At 42.6% G+C, this 26,496-nt stretch overlaps 3 protein-coding genes across 4 annotated transcripts in view; all 3 read left to right on the top strand.

Annotated features, from left to right (window-relative positions):
* The first annotated feature begins 3,829 nt into the window (after positions 1-3,829).
* On the top strand, positions 3,830-4,799 carry LOC143158869 (trace amine-associated receptor 2-like). Its single transcript, XM_076335323.1, is given in 3 exon segments — positions 3,830-4,259; positions 4,262-4,653; positions 4,656-4,799. Coding segments are annotated over 3 exon segments (966 nt in total).
* An 11,149-nt stretch (positions 4,800-15,948) lies between these two features.
* On the top strand, positions 15,949-16,977 carry LOC143158868 (trace amine-associated receptor 5-like). The gene has a single exon (XM_076335322.1). It carries the CDS (start codon positions 15,949-15,951, stop codon positions 16,975-16,977), a length of 1,029 nt encoding a protein of 342 aa, XP_076191437.1.
* A 7,253-nt stretch (positions 16,978-24,230) lies between these two features.
* Positions 24,231-26,496, top strand: part of STX7 (syntaxin 7) — a 34,778-nt gene continuing 32,512 nt past the window's right edge. The window contains exon 1 of one of the 2 annotated variants that reach the window (XM_076333624.1): positions 24,231-24,286. The gene's annotated coding sequence lies outside the window, so the exon portion shown is untranslated. Of the gene's footprint in view, positions 24,287-24,578; positions 24,590-26,496 lie in introns of those variants that run through there. The other variant, XM_076333625.1, reaches the window with a different exon arrangement.

Genomic DNA, 26,496 nt, shown 5'->3' with positions numbered 1-26,496 from the left:
GAGCCTTCTCTTCTCCAGGCTGAACAATCCCATCTCTCTCAGCCTGTCTTCATAGGAGAGGTGCTCCATCCCTCTGATGATCTTCGTGGCTCTCATCTGGACTTGCTCCAACAGGGCCATGTCCTTCTTATGTGGGGGGCCCCAGAGCTGGACGCAGTACTCCAGGTGGGGTCTCACGAGAGTGGAATAGAGGGAGAGAATCACCTCCCTCGGCCTGCTGGTCATGCTTCTTTTGATGCAGCCCAGGATATGGTAGGCTTTCTGGGCTGCAAGTGCACATTGCTGGGTCATGGTGAGCTTCTCATCAACCACCATGCCCAAGTCCTTTTCCTCAGGCATGCTCTCAATCCAATCTCTGCCCAGCCTGTATTTATGCTTGGGATTGCCCTGACCCATGTGCAGGACCTTGCACTTGGCCTTGTCGATCTTCACGAGGTTCGCACAGGCCCATCTCTCAAGCCTGTCAAGGTCCCTCTGGATGGCATCCCTTCCCTCCAGCATGTAGACCACACCACACAGCTTGATGCCGTAGGCAAATTTGCTGAGGGTGCACTCAATCCCACTGTCCACGTCACCGACAAAGATGTTAAACAGCGCCGGTCCCCATACTGACTCATGAGGAATGCCGCTCGTCACTGGTCTCCACTTGGACATCGAGCCGTTGACCGCAACTCTTTCAGTGCGACCATCCAGCCAATTCCTTACCCACCAAGTGGTCCATCTGTCAAATCCATGTCTCTCCAATTTAGAGACAAGGATGTCATGCGGGACAGCGTCAAATGCTTTGCACAAGTCCAGGTAGATGACGTCAGTTGCTCTTACCTTATCCACCAGTGCTGTAACCCCGTCGTAGAAGGCCACCAAATTTGTCAGGCACGATTTGCCCTTAGTGAAGCCACGTTGGCTGTCACCAATCACCTCCTTATTTTCCATGTGCCTTAGCATAGTTTCCAGGAGGATCTGCTCCATGATCTTGCCAGGCACAGAAGTGAGACTGACTGGCCTGTAGTTCCCCAGGTCTTCCTTTTTTCCCCTTTTTAAAAATGGGGGTTATGTTTCCCCTTTTCCAGTCAGTGGGAACTTCACCGGACTGCCACGTGCCATTTCTAAGGTCCTTTCTGTAGTCTTGCTTTAACCCAGTTAAACAGTTTCTTTTATAAAGGTTTCAGTTCCTGTCCATTTGTTAGCAGGTTTTAGACATTTCATTTCTGAGAGGTGAGGTGTCGAACTGTTCCCCCATCACTGTCTTCTGCCCCATGCTGAAGGAGGACCAATGGTGAGGCACATGGGACACTGCTTTCTGAAGGTAATGCTTTTTGAAGTGTAGCCTCTATCCACAGATTTATTTTTTAAATCTAGTATAATTGTGTCTGCACAGATTTCTGCATGGATTTATGTTTTAGTAACTTCTTTTAATAAAGGATCATCTGTGTGAAACTTGCACATCTCTCACTTGATTACTTAAAAATAAAGTTACTAGATATGCCTGTCTCAAAAATACTGACAGATCTCAACGATAACATATTTCTGCTGTACAAAATAACAAAATTTTACTATTTTTTGAGTCTGTAAATGATTCTGCTGTAGATAATCCCAGATATTTGCATTTTATTTCCAACAGAAAATTTCCATGTTTGTCTCTAAAGCAGCTGCCATAAAGGTAGACCCTTTTAAATGTTCTCACTTTTCCCTTAATTCATTTTAAAACCCATGCTTATTTTCTGTCCTGTTCTTATGACTTACTGTATATCGCATTCAATAAAAATCCAGTCTTTGCTAAATAGCAGTCATCTACACTTGGACTTGTAATGCATCTTCAATACACCTGCATAAGGGTCAGCATTAAGTCTGAACATCCACCTCTGACCTCAGAGGACTCCATTTATTCACATTAATAGTGAATGAATTTTGTCTCTTCTTGTAAGAAATGAATACTACCTTTCCTATTTTTTATTTTTTTATAAATAATAGGTTGTCCAATAACAGTGATAGATTGACCTAAATTAACGCTTCTTTTTATCTGTTTCTGTAACGTATGGGGAAGATTTTCTGTGCATTATGTGAAAGCTGCATATACAGCCAGCATGACAGAAAGTGATGTTTCAGGCCATTAAATTACGAGATGGTAATCTTCTTCAAGGTTATTAAATATTTCATTTCTAAATTTCATTAGAAATGGTAATTATTAAGAAATGTGAAAGATAGAATGTATTGGCCACTAAAATAGATAAAAAAGAGAACATCTTTTCTTCACCTTTACCTTTAGCCTCTCCTTTCAAAGATTCTTTTTGATATGATTTTTATCTAACTTAAGTCACCAAAATAGCTCACCTATACATGAGGGTAAATGAATTAATAGAGCAAACAAAAATAATAGCCTTGGGAATACAGACACTTGGCTTTGTTTATCTCCTGTTGATGTAAACCCCTAAATTATATATATATTTATAACTCAAAATCTCATGGGACTTAAATGTAATGTCATACAAGAAAAATAAATTCCCACCTTTTCATTAATCTGAGCCAAGTTACAAAGGGGGTCTGCCTTTTACGGACATTGCAGTTTTGCAGGACAATAACAAAACAGGAAAATGTCTACTTAAAGAATCTATTGGTGGTATTACTGAAACAGATGCAGGTAGTGTTAGCCTATAAAACTGACTTCCAAGCATTCTTTTTAATCTTTTGATGCTCTATTTCTGTATTTTCTTCATTTCAGGATGATACCTATTGGAAAAATTCAGTGGACCAAGCTGCTTCCCAAGTTCCTTTTAAGTGGGTTAAATTGCTGTGGAGAAGAGTATCTCTTTCTGCTTCTATTTCTAAATATGCCCTTAGTCCCGAACAAGTTATCGGGAAAAGAGGTGGCAGAAATGGGTCTGGTTCTCCCCAGACAAATGAAGGGAATTTTCTGACCCTTGAAAATATTCACAGGTGTATTCATTTCTAACTACTGCAGCTGGACCACAGTCTACTACAGGAGGCAAGACTCAACCTATCTCCACTCCCTTTCAGTTAGTGGAATTATAATGAGAGCAAACAAATGTATATGTAGGGAAAGAAAAGAATATTTCTTATCATACCAATTTTACAACTGATTTCCATCAGATGTGTTCATTGCTAGTACTTCATAATCCACAGCAGGTGAGTTTAGCGTCATAAATAATTTGGAAAAGGGGATTTTGACAGCTGATTTGTGACTCTTAAGGTGAGCATTTAGTTGAACAGCCATTAACTGAAATCTCCAAGAAAGCTGAGGTATATGAGCTCGCGTAATATTTCTCCTATAGAAAAAAGATCAACATTCTAAGATTGAAGAGGTGAATAAATCCTATACAGTATTTACAGACTGAAGTGAACTTGAGGGATTTCTTTGTCTGTGCATCTTTTTCTTCCACCACTTTAAAATTGCTAATATTATGATGTATATAAAATACAAGAACCATATTTTACAAAATGTTCCAGGTACAATAGAATGCACAAAATAAAATTGATGGTATCATGTAATTTAGTTAATTTAAGAGGTAATTAAGTTTACTTTCAACTGCTTTGTTTTAAATATTATTTGCAATGAACCTTATAGTAGCTTCTAGTTATCAAATTTCATGTACCATTTCAGAAAAATAATGGGTTGCAGTCGGTCCCTATTTAAGCCAAGAGAAAGTTTGCCTTTGAATTACTGCATTTCACTCAGTAATTTAATTCATGCTCTTGACTTACTTTATCTCGTATTCTCACGTTAGGATTTGGAATCTTTTGAAAACTCGTGAAAATTAAATCTGCTTGTGGAACTGCATCTCCAATAGAAAAATCTAATAAAGGATTGATTATGCTTTTTCCAGGTATCTCGAGGGATTTGACTGACTGCTCTGAATTTGGAAATAGATCCTGTCCTGAGAGCTTTAGGTCGCCAGGAGTACGAGGGGTAACAGGTCTATTCGTAACAGCAGCCTGCATTCTCACCATCTTAGGGAATCTGCCCATAATCGTTTCCACTTCGTATTTCAAGCAGCTTCATTCTCCAACCAATTTCCTCATCCTATCCATGGCCATCACAGATTTCCTTCTGGGCTTCGCCATTATGCCCTACAGCATGGTGAGGTCTGTGGAGAATTGCTGGTATTTTGGGATGACATTCCGCAAAGTTCATTACAGGTTCGACCTGATGCTCTGCTTAATTTCCGTTTCCCATCTTTGTTCCATTGCCGTGGATCGGTTTTATGCAATCTGCCACCCTCTGCATTACGCCAGCACCATGACTGCTCAGAAGATTATGCTTCTGGAATTGAGGGCTATGAAATGTTGGTTAAATGCTCGAGCTTGTGCCCTATTGTGTTCAACAAACTGAGGGGGGCCGTTTTATTTACAGTTGGTTTATTTGCTCCTGCTTGCATTATGATAGGGGTTTATGTTAAAATTTTTACAGTCTCCCAAAGGCACACATGTGAGTTGAGCCAGGCACACAGGCACACAAAAAGTGATAAGAAAAATGAGCTTTCTAAGAATAAAGATAGAAAAGCTGCCAAGACTTTGAGTATAGTTATGCTGGGTTTCTTAATACGCTGGTTTCCTTATTTTTTCGCAATCTTAATTGACCCATTTTTAAATTTCTCTACTCCTTTACCTTTGTTTGATGCTCTAAACCGGCTTAATTGTATTTAAATTCTTTCTGCAATCCATTCATATATGGCTTTTTCTATCTATGGTTTTGGAAAACATTTAAATATATCTTAAAAGGCAAAATATTTAACCCAAGTTTTCGTACAATAAAACTTGTATCTGAAGATCAGTCACAGTAATAGCTTCTACTACTGACAGCAGCTCTAGAAATGAAGAAGAAACAGTGGATTACTGGATATTCATGGTTCAGTAAAAGCCTGAAATGCGCAATATGAATTTTATGAGTCAGTCCTGTAGAATTATCTCATCAAATATTTCTTTAATAAAATCAGACTCATTTTATACGATATTTATTTACCACTTGTGTTCACTCTTAATGCCTTGATAGTGTTTCAGAAGTTTAAGTCTTTCTAGAATCTCTTAATTCATTGTTGGTTTTTTTTTAATTTCAGAAAGTATTTACATACAGTCCATAAACTCAATATTTCACCTAATCTTGTATGCATGCAGCTAACCTTTCTTGAGGTTCACCATCAATAATCTCCTAAACTGAATACATCCCCGGCTAATATGGTGACAGTGGCATTAGCAGATGTACAGAATCTGCTGTTATTCCCAAGCAAATAGAATTTGAGTGTAATTTTGGCTTGAAGTCAATCTTTTCTCCTGAAAACAATAGAATCGGGCTTTCAGCCCTTATCCTCTGTATGCTTCGTACTTGTGGAGGAGTACTCGGGAACAAGAGTACTGCTCACACTCAGGTATGTGCTTGTCCTTTCTTTGTTTAGACATCAGGCTCCAGATATTATAAAATGTGCTTGCTGACAGCCCACCCTATATTCACCCCACCGCACTTTCACACTGAACTGGAGCCTCTAATTGAGGTCCTTGCCGTGCTGAGCTCCCTCTGAAGTCAGTAGGAGTCACTGCCAGAGTTCACATCAGTTACACGCTTAAAATCAGGTTGGCTGAGTTGTCATTACTGAATGCAGTTACTGCAGTCTTTTTATTGTGAATTGTACCTCTGACTTACCTTTTGCAGTATGCATACAGTGTATACTCTACCCTTATTAAAGCCTGACTACCAAAAAGCCACCCACATGTTTATTCACTTCTTGGCTTATCGCGTCTATATTAATAAGGCATGCCTGTGATAGATGCTCATTTTCTTTGCTGAAAACTTTTTAATGGATCTGTGATAACATGAACACATTCTATTTTGCATCTGGAGAATCCCAGATTCACCCCAACCCTGAAACACTTGAGACAGCAAGGAGCTGGAAGTTCACAGACTTGTCTGGGGTGGGGTGTAAGGCTCTCACCTCTCGTAATAAGAAACATAAAATCCGAGGTCTTTAAGTTGGTGCAAATACTCTCTCTGTGCACAATTGCCACTAGGTGAACAGCCAGAGCAGGGAACAGAGCAGGGCTGGATGCAATAAAGACTTCAGGTACCTAGAAGTTGGATAATACATTGTCCCATATCATTGCTCAATGCATGCCCAGGGAGACCCCTGGATTAAACATGAGGACAGCTGGAGCGGTGCTCAGGGATAGCAAGAAAACTGAGCAGCAGGTTGCTTGCGGCCACTGGCCCAGCTCTGGAGAGCTGAATCTCTAACATAACCCAGCCCTGACTTTCGGAGCCTGTGCTGTCGCCTCAGGTTTGTCTAGACTCATCTTAATCTGTTTTTGCTCCTGCAGTGCTTTCCTGGGGCCCAGCTCTCTGCAAGCTCTGGTGAAGCGGAAGGCAACCTTTGCATACATTTCACATGACACCTTACTGGCCAGGGTACCGTCTGGGATGCTGTCAGGAACTTTCTTCTTCTCCTTTTGGAGGTGAGGCACATGAAATGCACAGTGTTTGGGGGCAATGTGGAGAGCCTGCAGTGTGCCGGTGCCGGCAGGGAGAGGGGAGCTCCACACCAGGTGATGGGGGACGTGGCAGAGACGGTGTCACAGCCAGCTGCGCCAGGTCATGTCTGCATGCGGCTCAATGTGGCTTCTTCAGAGAAACTTGCGTGCCATCAGATCTGTGTTTGTGTTAAAACTAGGCCATGAGGAGTATTTATTGAAAGCTAACAAGTGCTAAATGTCCTTCCAGCAGTGAAACCATGAGTCAGATGATGGGCCACAAAAAATTAGATATAACACTAGACTTGGAGGCAACTACAGATCCTTTTTAAGTGTCTTCACAATGTTTGCTGCCAGCATTATTTGCCACTGTACTCAACTATTCTGCAGAGTGAGTTTTAATCGCTTCTGTTAGTTACACAAGAATGTGTTAAGTTAATGTTAGGTGTCTAATTAAGTCTCTAAGCCCACATTTAGGCATTTCTAAAAATTCCTATTAAATGCCTAACTGATGCTACACATGATGCAATTGGAGACATTTTAGTTAATGATTAAATTACTTCATTAACATAAAGCATAAATCATTCAGAGTCAGCCCAATACACTACATCTCCTACAAAGACAACAGACTGCAAATCTTCAGGGAACAATTTTGAGCTATCTGTGAGGCTTTAGTGTGTCATGTCCTTGTGTGTGTCCAGTGTGTGCCCTTGGATGTTAAAGGAGTATCTACTTAGTCAGTCTTGCTACCCAACTTGCAGCCTGCAGCTAGATCTTCGGTAGTTCTTCTGGCCAAGGGGACTTGCAGATCTGTCAGACGGTGGGATTTGGTTCCTGAACAATTTTGTGGCATGCCATGCTGTTTCACCTGCTGTTAAACTTGATGCCGGTGCTACACTTGGTGCTAAACAAAGCACTGCTTTGCACAAAACCTAGGGCATCAGAGTAACAGGGATTTTTTTGTGGACCACACCTGCTGGTGCACAGGAGAACCTGAGTGTCTGCGGGTTTTGCTATAACATATTAACCACATTCAATTCAACGGGGTACACCATTTATGTTCAGATGCAAGCACTGCAGTTCTCTTCGTTTCTTCCTCTCCTTAAATATCACAGTAAGTTGTTTTGTATTATTTTTTCTGAAACACATGCTCACCCATTAATCTATTTTTCCAAATTACACAGTGAACTGTTTTAGCATGAATTCTGGTCTGTATCAAATCTAGACGATGTTCTTCTCCTCAGGGCAGCAGCCAGAGGGTTAGGACTTCTTGCATTTTTTTTACCACGAAAAATTCCGGCAAGAGCTAACATTACTCTCGGAGGATATATTTCCAATCCTGGATTCAGGAGGGAGTTCAAGCTCCCACATCCAGGTGGGCACCTCAGTCTGAGAGCACCCCCATGGTCCTCTTCCTCTCTGGTACATCCCAATTTGAACATGCAGGACAGGAAGACACACTTAAGAGCATCCCAGCCAGCTAACCCACACTCAGCCTCCCTCTTGCAACGCCTCTAACAGCAACATTCAGAGCTGTCTTCAAAGCCAGTGATTTTTATTCAAACAATTGCTATGTTTTTATTCTTAAATGTTTTATGGTCAGAATAGTTAAGTTCACTATTATTTTTTTCTTTTGATCTTTTCTGTCACAGCCTAAACTGTGAGAAAGGATTTCCTACCCCCTTGTGGAGTCCACAGGCAAAGGCAGCTTTAAAGAAAAAAGTCGACAGCATCTATTATTAAGACAGACAAAAAAAAAAAAAAGGTTAAATCACTGGGTTGCAAAAACACCAACTAAAAACTTTTTGAGAAACAGATCGATTTATTTTTGCAAGCTCTGTGCTGATTTTTATTTTATACCTTAATACTGCAGAGCACTTAACAAGTATTTAGCATGAAGTCACTGATATAACCATGGTTCTGAGGGCAGGCATGTTCTGGAGGTAAAGGAAGTGAGCAATAACATAAAATATCCAAATGGCAATTCTCTGGAGACACTGCAGTAGCATTTCCAAAATAAATTATTCAAGATTTAAATTAAAGGTTTTGGTCTACAGGCATTAATTTTTCTGTTCAAAATGAAAATATGCCAAAGAAGTCAGATAAGTTCACGTAAATTACTGTTCAATAGTCAGCGTCCAATTTTCAGTGTTAATGTTTTTTTGACAAAAAACCCCACAACATTTTAATCAGCTTTAGTGAAAACTAAGTAAATGAAAGTAACTGTTTCAAGAAACTCCTGACAAAAGGGCATATACAGCTGTAACTGTAATATATTAAAATAATTTATTTATTCTTCCATTTGTGTAACCTAATCAAATCAACTTCCCACTGGATCAGTTGCGTGTCAGTCTTCAGGGCTGCAGCAGCAGCAAAGCATCGATGAAGCATTACAGAGAAAACTGACATAGAAAAGGATGTGCAGTTTCTCAAGAGACAGCCATGAGTCTTTTTAGCTATATATAAACCAAGAACATTCCAGTTTTTCTTGTAAGGAGGAGTGCTTTCACTTGTATTTTTAATTACACATTTCCACCAAAATGCAGGATGGAGAAAAAGAGCGCTCCAAGCAGCTTTGGATTTTAATAAGAGAAAGGATATTTAAACACACAAAAAAAATTAATCTGCTAGTGCTCTGGGTGTAGACCAGAGCAAGATGGAGAGGCAGGGGAAGGGAGACTTCTGAGGCACGAGGGGAGAGGAAAACAGGCAAATATTTGCTTGACCCTGATCGGGAGCAGCCTTCTCTTTCTCCGTGCCTGCAAGCAGAGGCTGTAGCTGCCGCAGCTCGCAGGCAAGGCCAGCTGGGAGCGGGGCGGCTGGCCCGTGCCACCAGCCTGCATCAGCATCTGAGGGACATCTGAGCTCCATCCTGCGCTTGGGATCCTGCCCTCAGACGCTTTAATTTAGAGCCTGCGCGTGACCAAAGTACACTGACACTGCAGGTACCTGACATCAGCGGAGCTAAGGGCCAGATTTTGTCCCCTCGTCCTTCAGTTCAGATGCCTAGTGACAAAAGTGACAGTCACAGCACTTGGCGACTGTCACATTTGTCTCTAGACCTGATGTAACACTATAATCATGATGGTTTACAGATACTTCTGAAGATATAAAGATATGTTTTAAATAAATCAGGGGAGGCAAGATTTGACCCAAAGAAGGGATTGTGTGCTCAAGAACATCTTTTCCCCAAAAAAACCTTTCCCCTACAGATCTTGTTCTTCAATGTTAAAGCAATTTTGTTTTATCTGGTTTTCTTCCCCAGGACTGGCTGTGTTGCAATACTTTGGCGAATACTTCATGCTGCCAAATCATGACTCCATCCAGCCTCTGGAGCTCACAGCTGGTGTAGTATTGCTTTGACTTTGTTAAGAATGTAGAGCCTAGAAATGCAAGGCGTGGGCTTTGCCCCTGTGATGCACACACGTACACTGGTGGAACTGTACTGTCCAAAACGGGGGGAAATATGTCTGTGACTGCTTCCACCCGTCATCTCCAGCAATCCACTCTCCCACCAAGTTTCTGGTCTGCTCCATGGTCAAAACTGACTTTTCCTCAGTGTCGTGTTATGCCCCGCAGCCCAGAAAGCTCCATCAAATCGTGCTGGTATCTCAGGGCTCTCTCCTGCAAACTCTGCACCTCTTGTGATGCAGTTGTGTATAGCACTCACCTTCCTGTCTGATTTCTCTCTCTTGGCTGTAATTATGCCATCTTTGTCCCACTGCATTACATCATCAAAATGACCATCCCTATGACAGAAGTATTTTTCTTAGATAGCTAGTCAATTTTATTCTTGTTCGCCTTTAGCATGGTTTTCTCAGGGTTAAATACTGACATTATTGGAGAATATATGGCACCTATTGCCTGCAGCGTTTTCTGTGTTTCTCTCATACTTAAATGCTGAGGAGTGCTGGCTTCTCCCTTTGCTTCCTCTTTTCCAGGCACAGTGATGGTAGAAATACAAGTCCACATATTTTCTGTAGCAAGAAAACATTGCAGAAAAATTACTAAAATTCTCCATGTGTCATAAGAATCAGAATTCCTTCAAAACCAGAACAAAGTAACAGAAACACCATGTGTAATCATGGAAATCTGGGTGGTGGTGGTGGTGGTTTGGTTGATTTGTTGGTTGGTTTTGTTGTTGTTCTTGGCTGCCTTTCTCGCGCTAGTTGATCTTTTTATTAACTTCTCAGCACCTAAAGGCTTGTGCAGTGCCACCTTCTGGCTGGGTTATTTCAGCTCTGCCTGCAGCCCTATCATTTATGGTTTATCATTTGCTTCAAAAACCCTTTGAAAATGGTCATTGCAGGTACAATATTCAGACTCTGCTATTTTCAGTGTACTCTACTGCCTTCCTGTAAAAACTTGGTTAACTAGTCACATCCTTTATAAATGAATTAGCAACTCCTGGAATTACTTTCAGAAAACTTTGCAAATATTTATATGGGTTCTCTCATCTTTACAGTATCTGCATATACTGTCAAATACAACAGTGGGTAACCTATGGGTGGACTTACATTCAGCAAGATAATACAATATCCTAAGAAATGTTGCATCTGGATGATAGGAAAGGACCCAGCACACTGACAACATATACAGGATATGTTATCCTGATGCTCTGCCGTGTGCAGAGACACAAGCTACGTGACCATGACACTGAAGAACCATTGTGTCCCAAGGGCCAGCGTGAACTCTCATGTTTAAGCCACATAAGGTAATTATTTAGATATCGTTGTCTGAAAATTAGCATCCTAGCATCATTAGCCAAACTTTCCAAATAAACCAGGGAGCAGAATGGAGCCAAAACGCTTTTTCCAGCTGAAAACACTCTGTCGTCTTTATCTATTCACAGGACTCCAGACACAGTCTTACAAGTGCTGGAAAACCAACCTCAGCTTGCTTTTATAAACATAATTTTTCATTCTGTAACTGAAAAATATTTTAAATGTGGGTTGATTTAGGGTATGATGGTCTAGCATCCGAACAACTGCCTCTCTCTCCGTGTGCTGCACTGCACTGCTTATGAAAATAAGTTATCTTCAAAATAGTCATCAATGAAGGTGGGTACGTTGCCTCAGAGGAATTAAAGGTTAGATTTTAAAAATGGGAGTGAATCAAATATAAATTAAAAAACCTCATCATATTTGTCAAAGGTTTCATGGGCAAAGCTTCAGTTCTGTCTTCCCAGTGGTTACTGCACTGTGCCCCTTCCCCACAGTCAGGACGCCAAAGTGACGGTCGGGTGCTGCCATGCAGCTGCTCTGTCGTGCGAGTACAAAAGGAGCGTGCTCCTATTTGGTGATGCAGGACAGATGAAGATGATGAACTATTGGGATTTTTCACTTTATTATGATATGAATAATTTTAAATTTGACATAAATGGAAAAAAAAGAGACAATAAAAGGATAACAAGATCAATAAACTGAAAGAAAAACATTTTATTTTGGGTTAAGACAATCCTAGACTGAAACAAATACATGAGTTGCTAATTTCAAAGGTAACAGATAAAATATTTTACTTTACAAATTCCTTTTATTAACTTCCTGAACTAAAATATCCTTTTTTTACTCCTTCTCTAATCCACAATTTCCTCAATTTTAATCCTTCAGCTGACTAATTTGGACAAAGATGCTACAGATGGGGACAACGCCATTGAGTTCTTCTCTCTCCATCTTCACTTCCACTTTTAACACGGCTTGAGCTGCCACAGTTAACTTATGGAGGTATTGCTTCTAAAACTGCTCATATAGGTGCGTCCTGTATAAGCACTTGAATGGACAGAACACAGACCAGTGTAACGAAGAGCAGGAAAACATAAAAGCAAAAGTTACATAAAAATGGGATGCAGTAGGCGGAACAATTTCTTGTGAGCGCTGTGGACAAGAGTTTTCCATAGTTACAAAACTGAAGGCCAAATGCTGCTATTTGTGTAAGAAATATGAAGAAAAAATACATACCGCACCCTACGGAGACCCCCTGTCTGCACGGAGGTGGGGCCCGCTACACCTAGCAGAATTTTAAGCTGGACTGGGTGAGTTTTTACTCCACAAACATTTCCGCCACTCTGCAGTAATGATAAAACACTCACATATGATACGCCGGCTTTTTCAGAGATGATCACTGCTCACTACTACAAGGGAGAGCAAAAGGCTGCACCACAGGCTATACAGCTGTAATACACGTGATGGAAGATTTGAGGTTTAGGTTCGCTAGCTCAGTGTAGGTCATCTTAGTAAGCTCACAGCCTTCTCATGCTATTATATTCTATTTAGGGATCCCAGACTGACTCTTTTGGAAGCTGTGAGGAAAAATTTCATAGCAAAGGGGCAGCGATGATGGCCCTCTTAGAAAGTCTGTAATCCTTTGAAACTGTCTTGTTCTATTTTAAGGAACTCAGACTCAGAGGTTACTTAAGAGGAATTTAGATCCTAGAGTTTATGTATGTGCAGCAGTTTCAATAAAAATGATATTGGCTATGCATGTCTTCACCGCAGATCAAACCATATCAGATAGCACACTTATCCTTCTATTTTTTTGTCTGTTTTCCTGTGGATTACTAGGCTGCATAGTACATTCAACAAAAGTTCAGTTTGAGACTACATCCAGCAATTTTGTCTGAAGAAGGAAGGGTAAAGAGAAGGAATATCTTGAGTATGATTGGCATTTTTTATTTTATGATAGCATTCTTACTTTCAAAGTTGATACATGTTAAAAAGCTCTTCTTGTTCCAAAGTGTAAAGACCTACATTGTCTCTACTTGAGCCTTCTCTTAATTGTGAACTGGTCTCTTTTCCCATGACCAGATGAGAAGAGAGGGGGAAAAAATGCAAAGCGATTCCAACAAGGAATGTGTGCAGAAGGGTAAGCTGAGATTGTTTTGTTACATGTTGTTCCCTTTAGGGGTGGTGATAATCACTTCAGAAACATCACAACAGCTAGCTAGCTAGACAGGGTAAGTATTTTGACAAGGACGTGATTTTAGTTGGAACTTGAATGACAAAGTACTTCTATAAGAATGATACTTTATTGCCTATAAAATACAGGAAGAATGAAAACTAATGAAAATGTCAGAGCACCAAGGACAAAAAACCTATTGTTAATATCAAGAGCTATCCAAAAGCCTCTGACAATCTTAATATAAATGATCACTTATTAAAATGTGGAAATAGGAAAAGGAGAAACAAATGTCTCTGAAGTTTTACGGCAAGTGTCCAGTTATCACAGTGTTTCAGAGAACTACACCCAATTTATACCTTTTTGCACCGGGATTTTTAATAGTGTGGAGATGTTGCCTTAAATTGTTGTTGAAGCAAAACTGAAAAAAAAAAAAATCTTGCTCGTGTAGTTTTTAAATCCCTATAGTAATAGCTGCTACTCGTGTCCTGACATAAAACAGAATGATATGGAAACTGATGCTGACTTCAGCTCTTTCTCGTATTAAAAATTCAGCCTAAACAATTGCCTCAGCGTTATTCTAACAGTCTCTTTGCTGGGTGTTAGCAGCCTTTGGCACAGAGTGCCTCAAAAACATCAAGCGGGAGGGGAGCGGAGCTGGGCAGCAGGCAACTTCTTAACTGAAGAAGCTCAAAGTCGGGAAGACGAAGGACGGCGGTCATATTGGAGAGCTTGTAAAAAGCTAATTGCAGCGCAGGGATGAAGAAGACAAGCTCCGAGAGATGTACCATCAGAGTCCCTTAAGGAACTGGCATGAGCTTGCCCTGACTGAGCAGGGGACGAGAGTGGAGAATCTGAGCACTGGGAAAACTTTCACTGAGAAGCGAGACGCTTGTTTTAATACCCCATATCCTGCCTAGGATGAAAAATCCAGGACTTTCCTGAGTGGTATTTGTCTCTATAATGTCCATGTTAAAACAGACTGTTCCACTGCATCAAAGAAATACCACAAAATCATCCAGGAGTGAAAGCTGCTGTACCCGCCTCTTCTGCCAGCTTATCCTGTGGGATAGAAATGGGGACTGCTATGGGGGAAGCAAGGAAAATCCAGAGGTACCTGATCTACCTCCTTCTGGAGTGAAAGACACGGTTTTGGAGAGACCGAGGCTCAGGAGCAGGCAAGGGAGGCCTCCATGGGGTGAGGGTCACTGATGCCCCAGGATGAGCTGGCATTAGCTGCATCTTCTTGCAGGAACACCTGAAGAAAGAAAATTCACAGCAAACTCTGATATAAATCTTCAGAGATTCAACAACAGCTGAGCACGTGTGCATTTAAACTTCTTCTTAGAAAATGGCAATTTTTGCCAAATACACAACAGTCTCTCTATGCCCCTAAGGTATATTAGTCACCTATAGGGACTCTCTCTCCATCTGGTTTATGTAACATCTCATGCTTTCCACTCGGGCAGTAGAAAGGTACTTAGAAAAGGATTTCAGTGCACTGCAGTACAGCTCCCATTCTACAAAAAGAGATACTTTACTGTAAGTATTCCCGATTTAAAAGTTTATGGAAATACAATAATTAAGAGAGATTTGCTATTATGTTTTGTTGCTGCTGGGAAGGATGGGAAAGGTGGGAATAATTTCCAGCTATTATACCAGTCATTTCAAGAGCAAAAGTACATATAGAAAAATGTCATGTATTTAACTGTAGTTGTCTCTGTTAAAAATCATACCGTTCCATTATCTGCTGTATTAAAAAGACTACTGGAAGAATCCATTATAATCCATTAATATATTTCTTACAGTTCAAATTGAAAATAAAATAACTTAAAACTTAAATAGCAATTTCATAAGTAAAAAGCAGGGGCAATCTTTAGAGCCTATAACAATATTTCTGTTTGCCTTGCTGAATATTTATGTCATCAACACAAGGGATATCCTTATATATCCCCATAGCCAGAACACTATAAAATGAGCAACTTGCCCTGAGGAGTTTTCCTTTGCAATCAGATATGACTTGTTTTAGAATAATCACTTCACAGCTTCTACTTAATAAAAAGAATCATAACTAAATTGGAACTTCATTTCCAGGGAAATTCACAAGAACCAGAGTACCATTATACTAGAGTCAGCTTTCAAATCCCTTAAGGAGCTTTGGCTTGCAATGCCTGTTACTCAGCATTGGTTTTCCTTCTAAGGCAGACCTTCTCTTCGTTGACTGCTTGCCCACACACCTCTGGATTTGCTGCATTTCCTGCACTACTCGCGGTATTGGCTGAAAGAAAACCAAAATATAATATAACAAATGATGCCACAAAAATTGAATACACTGATCTGGAGCTGCTTTATTTCAATAGAGATATAAAACAGATAAATCAGGCTCATTTTTTTGCTTGAAATATGGACACTCTCCAATGGCTTTAATAAAAGTATTTGAGTAAAAGACATCTCTCCTTCTAACCTGCCTTTTTATTACCTTTTTTTCAGGTTAGTCATTTGGCACCTCTGCTGGAAGGTGAATCCTTTTCCAGGCTTGTGGCAGAGCCGGGGGAGGCAGTGGGACCTGGGCAGGCTGGCATGAGCTCAGCCCAGGGCCCCAGTGCTGAGGAGGGGATGCTTGTCGCCTTGTGCTACGAGGCGAACGGCTCCTGCTACAGGACCTTACACTCCTTCGTGGTCCAGCTGGCCATTTATCTGGCCTGTGCCTTGGGCACGCTGATCACAGTGCTGGGGAACCTGCTTGTCTTCATTGTCGTTTCCCATTTCAAAGCCCTGCACACCCCCACCAACCACCTTCTCCTCTCCCTCGCCCTTGCCGACCTCCTCCTGGGGCTGACTGTGCTGCCCTTTGGCACCATCCGGTCCGTAGAGAGCTGCTGGTATTTTGGAGATGACTTCTGTAGGCTGCACACCTTTCTGGACACACTTTTTTGCTCGACCTCCATATTTCATCTGTGTTTTACTTCCATTGATCGGCACTGTGCCATCTGTGACCCTTTGCCCTGCCCCACCAAGTTCACCGTAAGAGTGGCCTGCATTTACACTGGGGTGGGGTGGGCAGTGCCTGTGGTTTATACCTCTGTCTTCCTCTACGTTAAAGCGATTGCAGAAGGACTGGGCCATTTTTTGCGAGGCATGCCCTGTGTTGGTAGTTGTCAGCTGCTGTTCAACAAGCTCTGGGGGTGGTTGAACTTTCCAGTATTCTTCCCTTGCCTTGTAATGAAAGTTCGGTATGTAAAAATATTTACTGTGGCAAACAAGCAAGCCAGGCTGATAAACAACATAAGCAGGAGTATCGGGTCTCAGCTACACGTAGGAGCATCCAAGAGCGAAAGGAAAGCAGCAAAGACTCTTGGGGTAGCTGTAGGAGTCTACCTCCTGTGCTGGTTGCCCTTTGCTATTGACACCAAGGTAGACAGTCTTCTGGCTTTCATTACCCCCCCAGTTCTGTTTGACATCCTAATTTGGTTTGCTTACTTCAATTCTGCCTGCAACCCCTTGATCTATGTATTTTCTTACCCTTGGTTCAGGAAAGCTCTGAAACTAGTCTTAACTCGTGGGATCTTTTGTTCCAGGACATCTACAGTAGACTTGTACCAGGAATGACCAGAGCCTTCACGTGCACTGTAGAAAACATAGGCTATATCATAGCATTTCTCATTGATATTCTTCAACATCCACTTAGCTAGTATTCCTCTTCTTATTTTCTAATTTTTTTAAAACAGCTGGCTTGGGCAGATCCCCAGTTTAAATAGACATGCCATTCTGTGACTCACCGTCCACGACATTTGTCCCAGCACACACACCTTATTAAAGTCTTGCGTTTGTTATGTGATGCCGACAAGCATTTGAAAATTGGCTGTAATCAGCTTCAAAGAGGACCCTGTCCATCCTATTCCTCGGATATCCTGAAATAGTTGCTGCCTGTTTGTGAAGAGACTTTCTTCACAGGCAATTGTCTGATTTTTCACAAAGCAGGTCGTGCTGATTTATGAAGTTACATAGGGTGTATGTCAGTTTTTAAATACAAAAAGGCATAGGGATGCAACTACAGGTGAGAACAAATGTCTACGTAAGCTAGTGGCCAACAGCAGGTAAGAGAGGAAGGTTACACCGCTATTTTTCACATTACTTCTCTCATTGTTTTTCGAGCCCACAGGGATACGCCCCTGAGCCAAAGGCTACACAGGGGAGATACAATCCTGAATTCCTCAGTAGTGTCCACTGAAACCCGTGGAATCTTTGCCTGTTTGATCTGTGTGTGCAAGGTGGCTGCTCCATACATTTGAACGCCCTTTTTGCTTTGCTCCGTATCTTTTCTACTGCATAAAGGGAGTTAGAAGAAGGGGGAAGAGGGAGGACAGGAACTGCGCTGGGTACTCCAACTCCAGATTTCAATAGGTATTATGATGTTTTATGGTTTGTTTTTTTAATTTCTTTTCCCTGACAATCCTAAGATTCCGCATGCTCTTTTGTTTGTTTGTTTCCAAAGAAATGAGTAGGTCTGCTTACAGACATAACATATGCTTACATCCTTGGGCTGAGCAAAAAATATCAGTGTACATTCTCAGTTTTCTTCGGCTATGTTTATGCACTTTCACGAGGCCAATTTTAAAACTGTAGATGCTGGTAAGTTGAGATCTCTGTTCAGCAGCAAGCTGCATGGTAAAATTTCGTACTATTCGTAAGCAAGTTATTTTCTACCTCACTGTTATGGACATTTTATCAGAAAAAAAATAAATTGTAGTAAGCAGTAGTAACTCTTCTATAAAAATTAACAAGCAGCTAAATAACAACCCTAATAATTTTGTCTTTTTCTGTAATGATATGTAAAACTATTATTAGGTTTGAAGGTTGTTCAAATTTTTAGTGCCTTCTAAAAAAAGTCATTCTGTCCTATAGTCAGATGCATATTTTGTGAGTGACAAACACTGAAAGAACAAACTGCTACAGAAAGCATGTAACTAATAGTAAGAAACCAGCAGATGCCCCATAGCCTACTGAAGAGTGGTCAATTTTTCACTAAATGCAGTAGGCCAATGAATCAGACCCTACATGTGTAAGAACAGATGAAAGGAATTGCACAGCAGATATTCTGTAGAAAAACAGTGCAATACAGTGATTGTTGTAGCAGCTGCATATTTTAAGGTATGCAATAAACTAAATGGTAAACATTTTTTCCATCTTTTTTATCTTATCATTATGTTTTTTGCATGGCAAGAAGAGTTTCCTCTACCAGTACAAATGAGCTACAGCTTTGGGATGTTGTAATCTGTTCTGACATCTGTTTATCTCAAACCCTTTTTGGTTTTGTCCATAATCTTAAGATCACAGTCAGAAAAAATACCGGTATTCAAAATATTTAAAGCTAAAGCATATGTCTGGAGGAAGGAGAAGAAGAAAGAGGGCTTACGTGTTATTTTCAGGGATGACCTGAATAGAGAGTGACCATAAAATGTTGGTGTTTTTAAACTGAGACATTTATGAAGCCTTATGCCTGTAGTTGGAGTGTCATTCAATCTCACTTCATTCTCCCAGTGTCTGATATACCCCCAGTTTTGCTATATTAATCTTCACTGTTTCTTAGGACAGAAGCCAAGGCTGCTTCTACTGGTCCTCTGTCTACTCATGCTGTAGCAGAAGGTAAAAACCTGACCCCTACTGCATACAGCTGTAGACTTTCTATAATAAGGGTACCAAACCCAGGGACCAGGCTAAAGAGTGAAAGGCAGAATCGGATTCTAAGAAAAATTCAGGTGCCGAATTACCACAGAAATGTATAGGAAAGCTGTGGTACATCTTGAAAGACCTAGACTGTGGGAAGAGTTTCAAGATTAAGACTCTTAAATCTAATGTTAATGGGTAGGTGTTTATACTTACAGTAAATGTCTAAGCACTGATTATAGCTACAGCCAGAATGGCTGTTTAAACTCAGGCTGTAGTCAGTGGATATTTAGGGCATGAATCATTTGCCCAGTGCCACCTAAGGTGCCTTAGGGAACCTGGGATGTCTACACGGGGCTAGCATCCAGCACCAATGCAGCAGCAGCTGAGAACCAGGTGGGACACATCTGGGCATCTAAAATGGCACTAGATACCCATCTGTGGGGCATCGAGCTTAAGCAAGGCATATAATAGAAGTTTAGACATTTAGCTATGTAGAAATCTGCAAGTCTCAAACTGAGTCATGTCCTAGGCGCATCTTAACAACATCTTTCATTGACACCTTTTGCTCTGAACTCACTGCAGCCAAAGCAAGAGAGAAAGGGAATTTCCACTGAGTTTCTAGTTGTTTTTTGAGGTATTTTCTACCAGTCCTCAGCAGATTACAGACATTATATGCCATGAATGTATTCAATTGGTCACTTCTTTTTTGAGTCCCATTGCATAATCTGTCTTTATAGTTGTTTTTTTCTTCTGTGGAAGCGGATGAGCCTTACTCCCTTTATGGGTTACCACTGTCTGTGCCGCAGTATAAGGACTATGCCATAACATTGAGTGCTTGTTGCTAGATCTCCTTTTTGGCTAAACAGCAGGCTGGAATGATGGAGAAGGGAAAAGCGGAACCCAGACTACCGGTATGTACAGTGACAGTGGCAGAGCAAACAAGTGAGAAGGAAAAGCTGCTAAAACTCTGGGAGTAGCCACAATTCGCTTTCCCGATTTTCTGACACTGCGTTTCACAACTATCATTAAGTGATGTTTTCCTCATCTTTGTAACTCCCTTGCCTTTGACGTCTGTTTGGTTTACATATAGCCAAATTCTGTCAGGATCCCTTTGTGTGTTTTTCTTCCTCCATGATTTCAAAAAGCAATGAAGGTAATTATGAATTGTAAAATGAGGAGGAGGAGGAGAAGGAGGAGCTGTAAAATGATGAAGATTGATTGCTCAACAATGACATCATTTTCAAAATGACAATCTATTGGATTCTATCAGAGCTAGTTGCAGACCTCAAAGTCCATAAATTTTATTCATTTTAATATATTTCCTTCTGTAGATTTGTATTTCTGTATCTGAACAAAATATTGCCATTTAATTTTATGCCCCTTATAACTCTTCATCATTTTAAAATGGTCTGGCTGAAGTTAGAAAGATTATGTATTTGCAGGTACTTCTTAATTAAAGACTGGGCTTTGAAATAATAGTGTCAGCTCATTTCACCAGTGCAGTTGAAATTATATTATGGTCTTCGAAAATTAAACAGAAAGGCAAAGAAAAATTTGAAAATAAGTTGCTAGTAAACTCCATTTTCTTTTTTTTCTTTAGGAAACATTATCAATGTTGGGAACAGAATTTTTCTGTGTTTATTTAAAATCCATGCTATCACGCTGATTACTGCTGCTGGAGAGCAAGTACCAGCCTAAATAACACACAAATGGTCAAGACAGTTTTTTTAAACAAATAGGTTTTACAGGCCATTCTGCAATATAATGAACCCATAAGCTTGATCAGGCTGGAAATCATCATCCATCGTAATTTTGTACAGCATTGGGTGTAATAGGAACCTAATCTCATTCCAGGTTCCGGAGTGGATATTTTAATTAAATTAGCAAATGGAGATGATGACGACAATAACAGGAATTCTTGCAGATGGTGGAATGCATCAGTAACAAACCACCTGGGAAGCTCTGCCAGGCGGTTTGCCATCGGTACCAAACACCGGCAGCACTGCTCTTCCTATCTAAAGTTAGAGGCGTGCAAGTGAAATGCAATAGCAGAGAATGAAATTTGCCCGTAAGGTAAATTACGCACCACTTAAGACACCGCTCACGCCTTGGAAAGAGGACACTCATCAGGAATACGAGGCCAGGGTTGGGCTGCTTCCCCCTCATTTCATCATGCATCACACAGGCATGGGGAGCTGCACGGGAATGAGCGCCTCGTTCCTGTGTCACAGGCGGCCCTGACGCCTGTGCCACCCACCCGGCTGGGCCTGCGTGCCTGCCGGTTCGGTGCCAGGGCAGGAGCAGGAGGTAGGAGGCAGAAATAGAGAGTCAGGAAGGTGGGGCAGATTTGGATACTGGGCTAGGAGGAAGGCGTGCCCGTTCAAAATCACACTATGCTGGTTTTGGTTTCATTTCCGATTCTTTCAAACATCAGATACCATACTGAGTATGGATCCTCAAACAGCGTGTGTTTGAAGTGACAACCCTTTTAGCTCAGTTTTACATACATCAACAGGAATATAAATGGTGTATACTCTGATCTTCAGTTAGTGAATATCCAGAGCATCCTCCATGGTACGCTGTACCTATGAACAGCAGGGTCTCAACATTCTCCCCTTTCTTCCCCCAGAGCTTTCCCCGTTTCATTTAATCAACTGAAATCTGATCACGCTCCAAAAGCAACAGGAAAGGTCCATAAGTAGGCGAATACATGATTCTGAACTCAAACCCTGGGTAACACTGGTGTGGGAGCTCTAGAAATAAGCCAATTAAATGAGCTTAGAGATAGAATTGTGTAGCAGCACTCCTCTTCAGCATCTCTGACGATAACACTCAAGAGACAGCTTCTTTACAACTCCTGTCCATGGATTACACACCATTGAAAACATTCTTATTTGCTAGCAAAGGAAAGCATGCAGAAACCGAAGGAATCCTCCCATTTTATCTAAAAGGGTGAAACAGAGCACCTTCTTCCAGCCAACGGCTTTTCTATAGGAGTTAACAAAAATCTTCTGAGGACATACCATGCTCTTAGCAGTATCTGATCAATAAATAGGACTTTCTGGCTCGTCTCTTAACTGTATCTTCATAATTATTTTATTTGATTATATTAAAGAGGCCATTTAAATGTTTTCATACTATGGACAACATTTTAATGAAAAGTTTGTTTTATGATCCAGCTTTTCTTCCCAGGCTGCAGTATCTTTGCTGCAGCCGGTTACTTTAAAGCATCGTATCACAAAGATTGTTAGTTATTGAACAATAAAAGGTGGATGCTGATGATAAGTGAGCCGACAGCAGGCGAGCACCAGCATTTTGTTCATAAAACATCCAGCATCACTAGGGAAGTGTCTGGATACCTCTTTTCCATAGCATGAGAATGAACATTGATCAGTGATGACTGTGTATTACCTCCAAGCTACAAAAACCAAGTAATCAAGCGGTGATGTCTAGATAAAGTACTCTCACTGACAAAGGGCCGCTTCTCAGTATTTTTAATTGGAAGCACTTATTTGAAATCAGATAGCAAAAGATGTATTGTTTTCTGGAGAAAAACTGACAGTGAGCTCAGCTGAAGCTTTATAAAGCAAGAGTGACCGGGCTCAATCAACAGAGTTTATATGACAAATACTTGGAGATAAAAATCGAGGTGAGGCCTTAATTCAAAAGGGACGTGCATTATACTCTCATTAGTGCACCGTGTAGTGGGATCATCTTGCATCAGCATGGGGGCAAACACCTGTGCATGTAGCAGTGCTAAAATCATTGCTAATCAAAATAGCCTATTAAATTGCCTAATTAAATAGCCTGTTAAAACTAGAATGAAGCTGTATACAGCATTCCTGCAGCAAATAGGCATATCAGAATGTTTTTTCCTTAGTAACTTTAATTTATGAAAGTGATAAAAGAGCATTTCCAAGCATCAATTAACATAAGAACTATACGTAGGCATGCAAGTCTCGGAGGCTATGTTGCCTCTCCTTTCAGCATGCTTTGAGACACATCAAGAACCACCTATGTAAACGGTAGTCCATCTATTTCAGGCCTTTAACTTCACTCTATTGTGTTGGCAGTTTATTGGACTTTTCTATTAGTGTTATTTGACTAGGATGTTATTAAGGTTTGCACTGCTCTTGTTATTTCTAAACCTTAGTGATGACCGAGATCTATGACGTAGCAGAAATAAACTCGCACTTCCCAACTTCTGCAGCTCTTCCCTAGCCAAGGCTGGGCTTTGCGGAGGAGACAGCATCCCCAGCAATCAGGTGCTGCACGCTCTCTGGTATTTAATGCTCATGGGGGTATCCTGCAGATGAAGCAGCCCAGCACCAGGGCTCTGGGGAGCATCTGGTCCTATAATTTTCCCTTTGAAGAACTGTGGTGGGTGCAGAAGTGCCCCAGCTGCTATGGAGGCAGCCTCCAGATCACCTGTTGCTTCTTCTCCGGTAACTGGGTCAGGAGGAGACCGGGTTTCCCCATGTCTCTGCTCCGTCACTCCCCGGTGCCACGGCTACGGCTGCCTTCACAGCCACGCGTGGCCTGCGCCTCCCACACAACCAACCCAGGGCTGGCAGCCATGTGGACGCACCCTTCACTTTCCGTTGTTCCTGGCATCGCTTGCCCCCTCTCTCAGCTACATATTGCAGATCTCTTCGTTTAAAGGCACCTTTAAACGTATCTGTAATTTCCCACTCGCTTTCTTCTAAGTGTCCATGCCTGTTTAGAGACGAAGTGACCAAAAATGAAAGCAGTGCTTCAAAGCAGGATATTAATGTAGTAACATCGTATTTATCACTGTAATATTGTTTCCTTACTCATGTTTTCCCCTTAATTCCTGCTGCAACAGCATCTTTTCCTTAAATTACACTCTCCCCCTCATCTTTTCCACCCGCGGAAGGCTGCGCTCCCGGAGCGGCCGGCGAGGGGCCGGGGCTGCCCCGCTCCCCTTGGGAGCGCCCGGGGCCTGTCAGCAGGCAGCTGCCACCCGCAGGCCCGAGAGCGACCCGCCATCCGGGGCCCCCCCGGCAGCGCCAGGCGGGCCGGCCTCGCCACCCGCCCCGCCCCGCTCGCTCAGCCCGCCGGGCGGGGCAGCGGCGCGGCCCCGCCTCTCCCCGCCGCCGCCGTCACGGCGGAACGGGGCGGGGAGGGGCGGGGACGGACCGGGGCCTCCCCGCCCTTCCCCGCCCCTCCCCGCCCTGCCGCCGCCGCCGCCCGCCGCGCCCGGTGGGAGCAGGTTTGCCGGGGCCGGGTAAGGGCAGCGGCAGCGGGAGCTCAGCTGGGGCGCTGGGGGTCGTCGCCGTCCGCCCGGAGGAAGGGGCGGGCAGGGCGGTGTCCGGCCAGCCGGGAAGGGGCTGCTGTGCGGGGGGAGCCTGTCAGAGGACGGCGGGAAGGGCCGGGGCCGCAGCGCCCCGCGGGCCCCCGTTGGGGTCGGGGTCGCCCCCCCCCCCCCCCCCCGCCCCGGCGCGGCGCTGCCGCCTGGCGTGGGGCGAGCGGGGCGGCCGTGGGCGGGAGGGGGGTGACCGGGTCGCGGGGCGGGCAGGGCCGGGGCCGGGCCCGCGGGGCGGGGGGCGCGGTTTTGGACTGCGGCCGGTTGTGTCACCACCATCCCCTTTCCCCCACGCCCCTCCCCGTGACATCCCCCTGATATCACGGCTTTGGGCTTGACGCTGACCGCGATGCTCCAAGGAGAGACTCGGGGCCTACAGCTGGTGTTTTGCAGCAGCTTATGTCGAATTGTAGGGTAGGATGGTCACCTTCGCTGTATTGAAACGCTCTCCGTGGTATTCCAGATCCAGGGTGAGCAAAGCACGTCAGCAGGAGGAAGGGAGATGATAAAAATCACCTATGTAAATAGTGAGCCTGGGCCTGGCACGTCAGGCCCGACGTTATCACTGCTTTCCTGGTGAACCACTCGCCGCTGCATCAGCAATGGGCACTTCTTGAAACTGTAGAAGAAAGTGGAAGGTTTCACTCCACTTTGCATGATATGCAAGGCACTGCATCTTAATTGAAGCTCCGTGATAAAATCTGGGGATGCTTATTGCCAGAAGCGATGTGCTCATGTGTTGTGATCCCCTCCGCTGATGAACAAGCCGTGCAAAAGCAGAGAGCCGTGCCAGCAGGGCGAGCGGAGCCCTCCTGACCGATCATCGTCCAGGCGTGTGCTTTGCCGGCAGGGCAGCCCTTCTGCTTGGAGCTTGGGGTTTTGTGCAAGTGCTGTTAATAGAAAAGAAGGAAAAGAGGAGGAAATAAAAGTTAAAATATGTTAAAATTAGAACAAAGTGATGCTAAATGGTGGCGTTGTTATAAACCGTATTTGTGTTCCCTTCATGAAGACATCTCTTGTAGTCTTATATCAGAATATTAAGTAGCGCTCTTCTTGGTGGCTTACACTGAAGTGAAACTCTTTGCGGGGGGGAGGAGGAAGAGACCATGAGCTGTATATAGTCATTAGCATCCTGGTAGGCCTGAGAGAGACTCAGCATCCAGAGCAATCAGATTTTGTGCGAAGATAACTTCTCCCTCGGTGTATTTGATCTGAGCATTTGGTTCAAAGTGAACAAGCTGCCATTAGGGAGATTTGGGTGTGGACACGTAGCACGCTAGATGTCCTGTGGTTCTGGTCCATCTTCATTTTCCCATGAGACGTTGTTTGCCTGCCAGCAGCACAAGAAACTTGGCACTTCGAAACGGTTATCTGGGGTCCATTTTCAGCCCTGCCGTTCCCTCCCCTCCCCAATAGTTCCAGCACCTGGTGTTCATTTTTCCTATTCCTGCTTCATCATCAGGCCTCTAAATGCTTTGTGCGCTCCTAGGAAACATAATTCTCTTACCTAAGGCATTTCCCCGAGAACTAAGGTGTTCTGTTAGGCTTGTGAAAGCTATATGCTTCCTTCACCTAGTTCATTATAAATATTGGTGTGGATGAATTGGACAATGATAAGCATATTCTTTTTTTTAGCCATATATGCTAGGCGTTGGTGATGCACTAGGCCTAATAGTATTTCAGGCTTCTGTAATTTAGTTTTCCACACTGGGCAGTTCTAAATGCCACCGCTTTAAACTACATCTTTGTTGGACAGGATCGCTTCTGGGGAAAATGACTAAAACACTGACCAGTGGCATAACCTAATACTTTTTTTTTCCTTTAAAAAAAAAAAATACTTCTAGCCGTTACATGATGTAAGCTTGGTTTTGGTATATTTCAGCATGACTAATGTGGCAAGGCTGAGGGAATTGGGCAGAGTGGGACAGAAAATTACCTTTTGACATCTTTTATGTTAGTGTTGCTACGTTAGAGCAAAGAAACTTTTAAATAAACTTTGCTTGCTTTTCCCTACCCTGTGTGGGTTTAAGTTTGACTTCTACCTGAAACTAGATGATGAAAGAAAATCTGGAAGGGTTTTTTTTTTTTTTCTTTTAAGAAGGCAGGAAGGAATTAATTTTACTGCTATTTTG

This window comes from Aptenodytes patagonicus, chromosome 3, assembly GCF_965638725.1.
Source record: "Aptenodytes patagonicus chromosome 3, bAptPat1.pri.cur, whole genome shotgun sequence".
NCBI classification, from domain to species: domain Eukaryota; kingdom Metazoa; phylum Chordata; class Aves; order Sphenisciformes; family Spheniscidae; genus Aptenodytes; species Aptenodytes patagonicus.
Note: the sequence above shows the minus strand (reverse complement) of the source record. Positions and strands in the feature narration are given on the sequence as shown.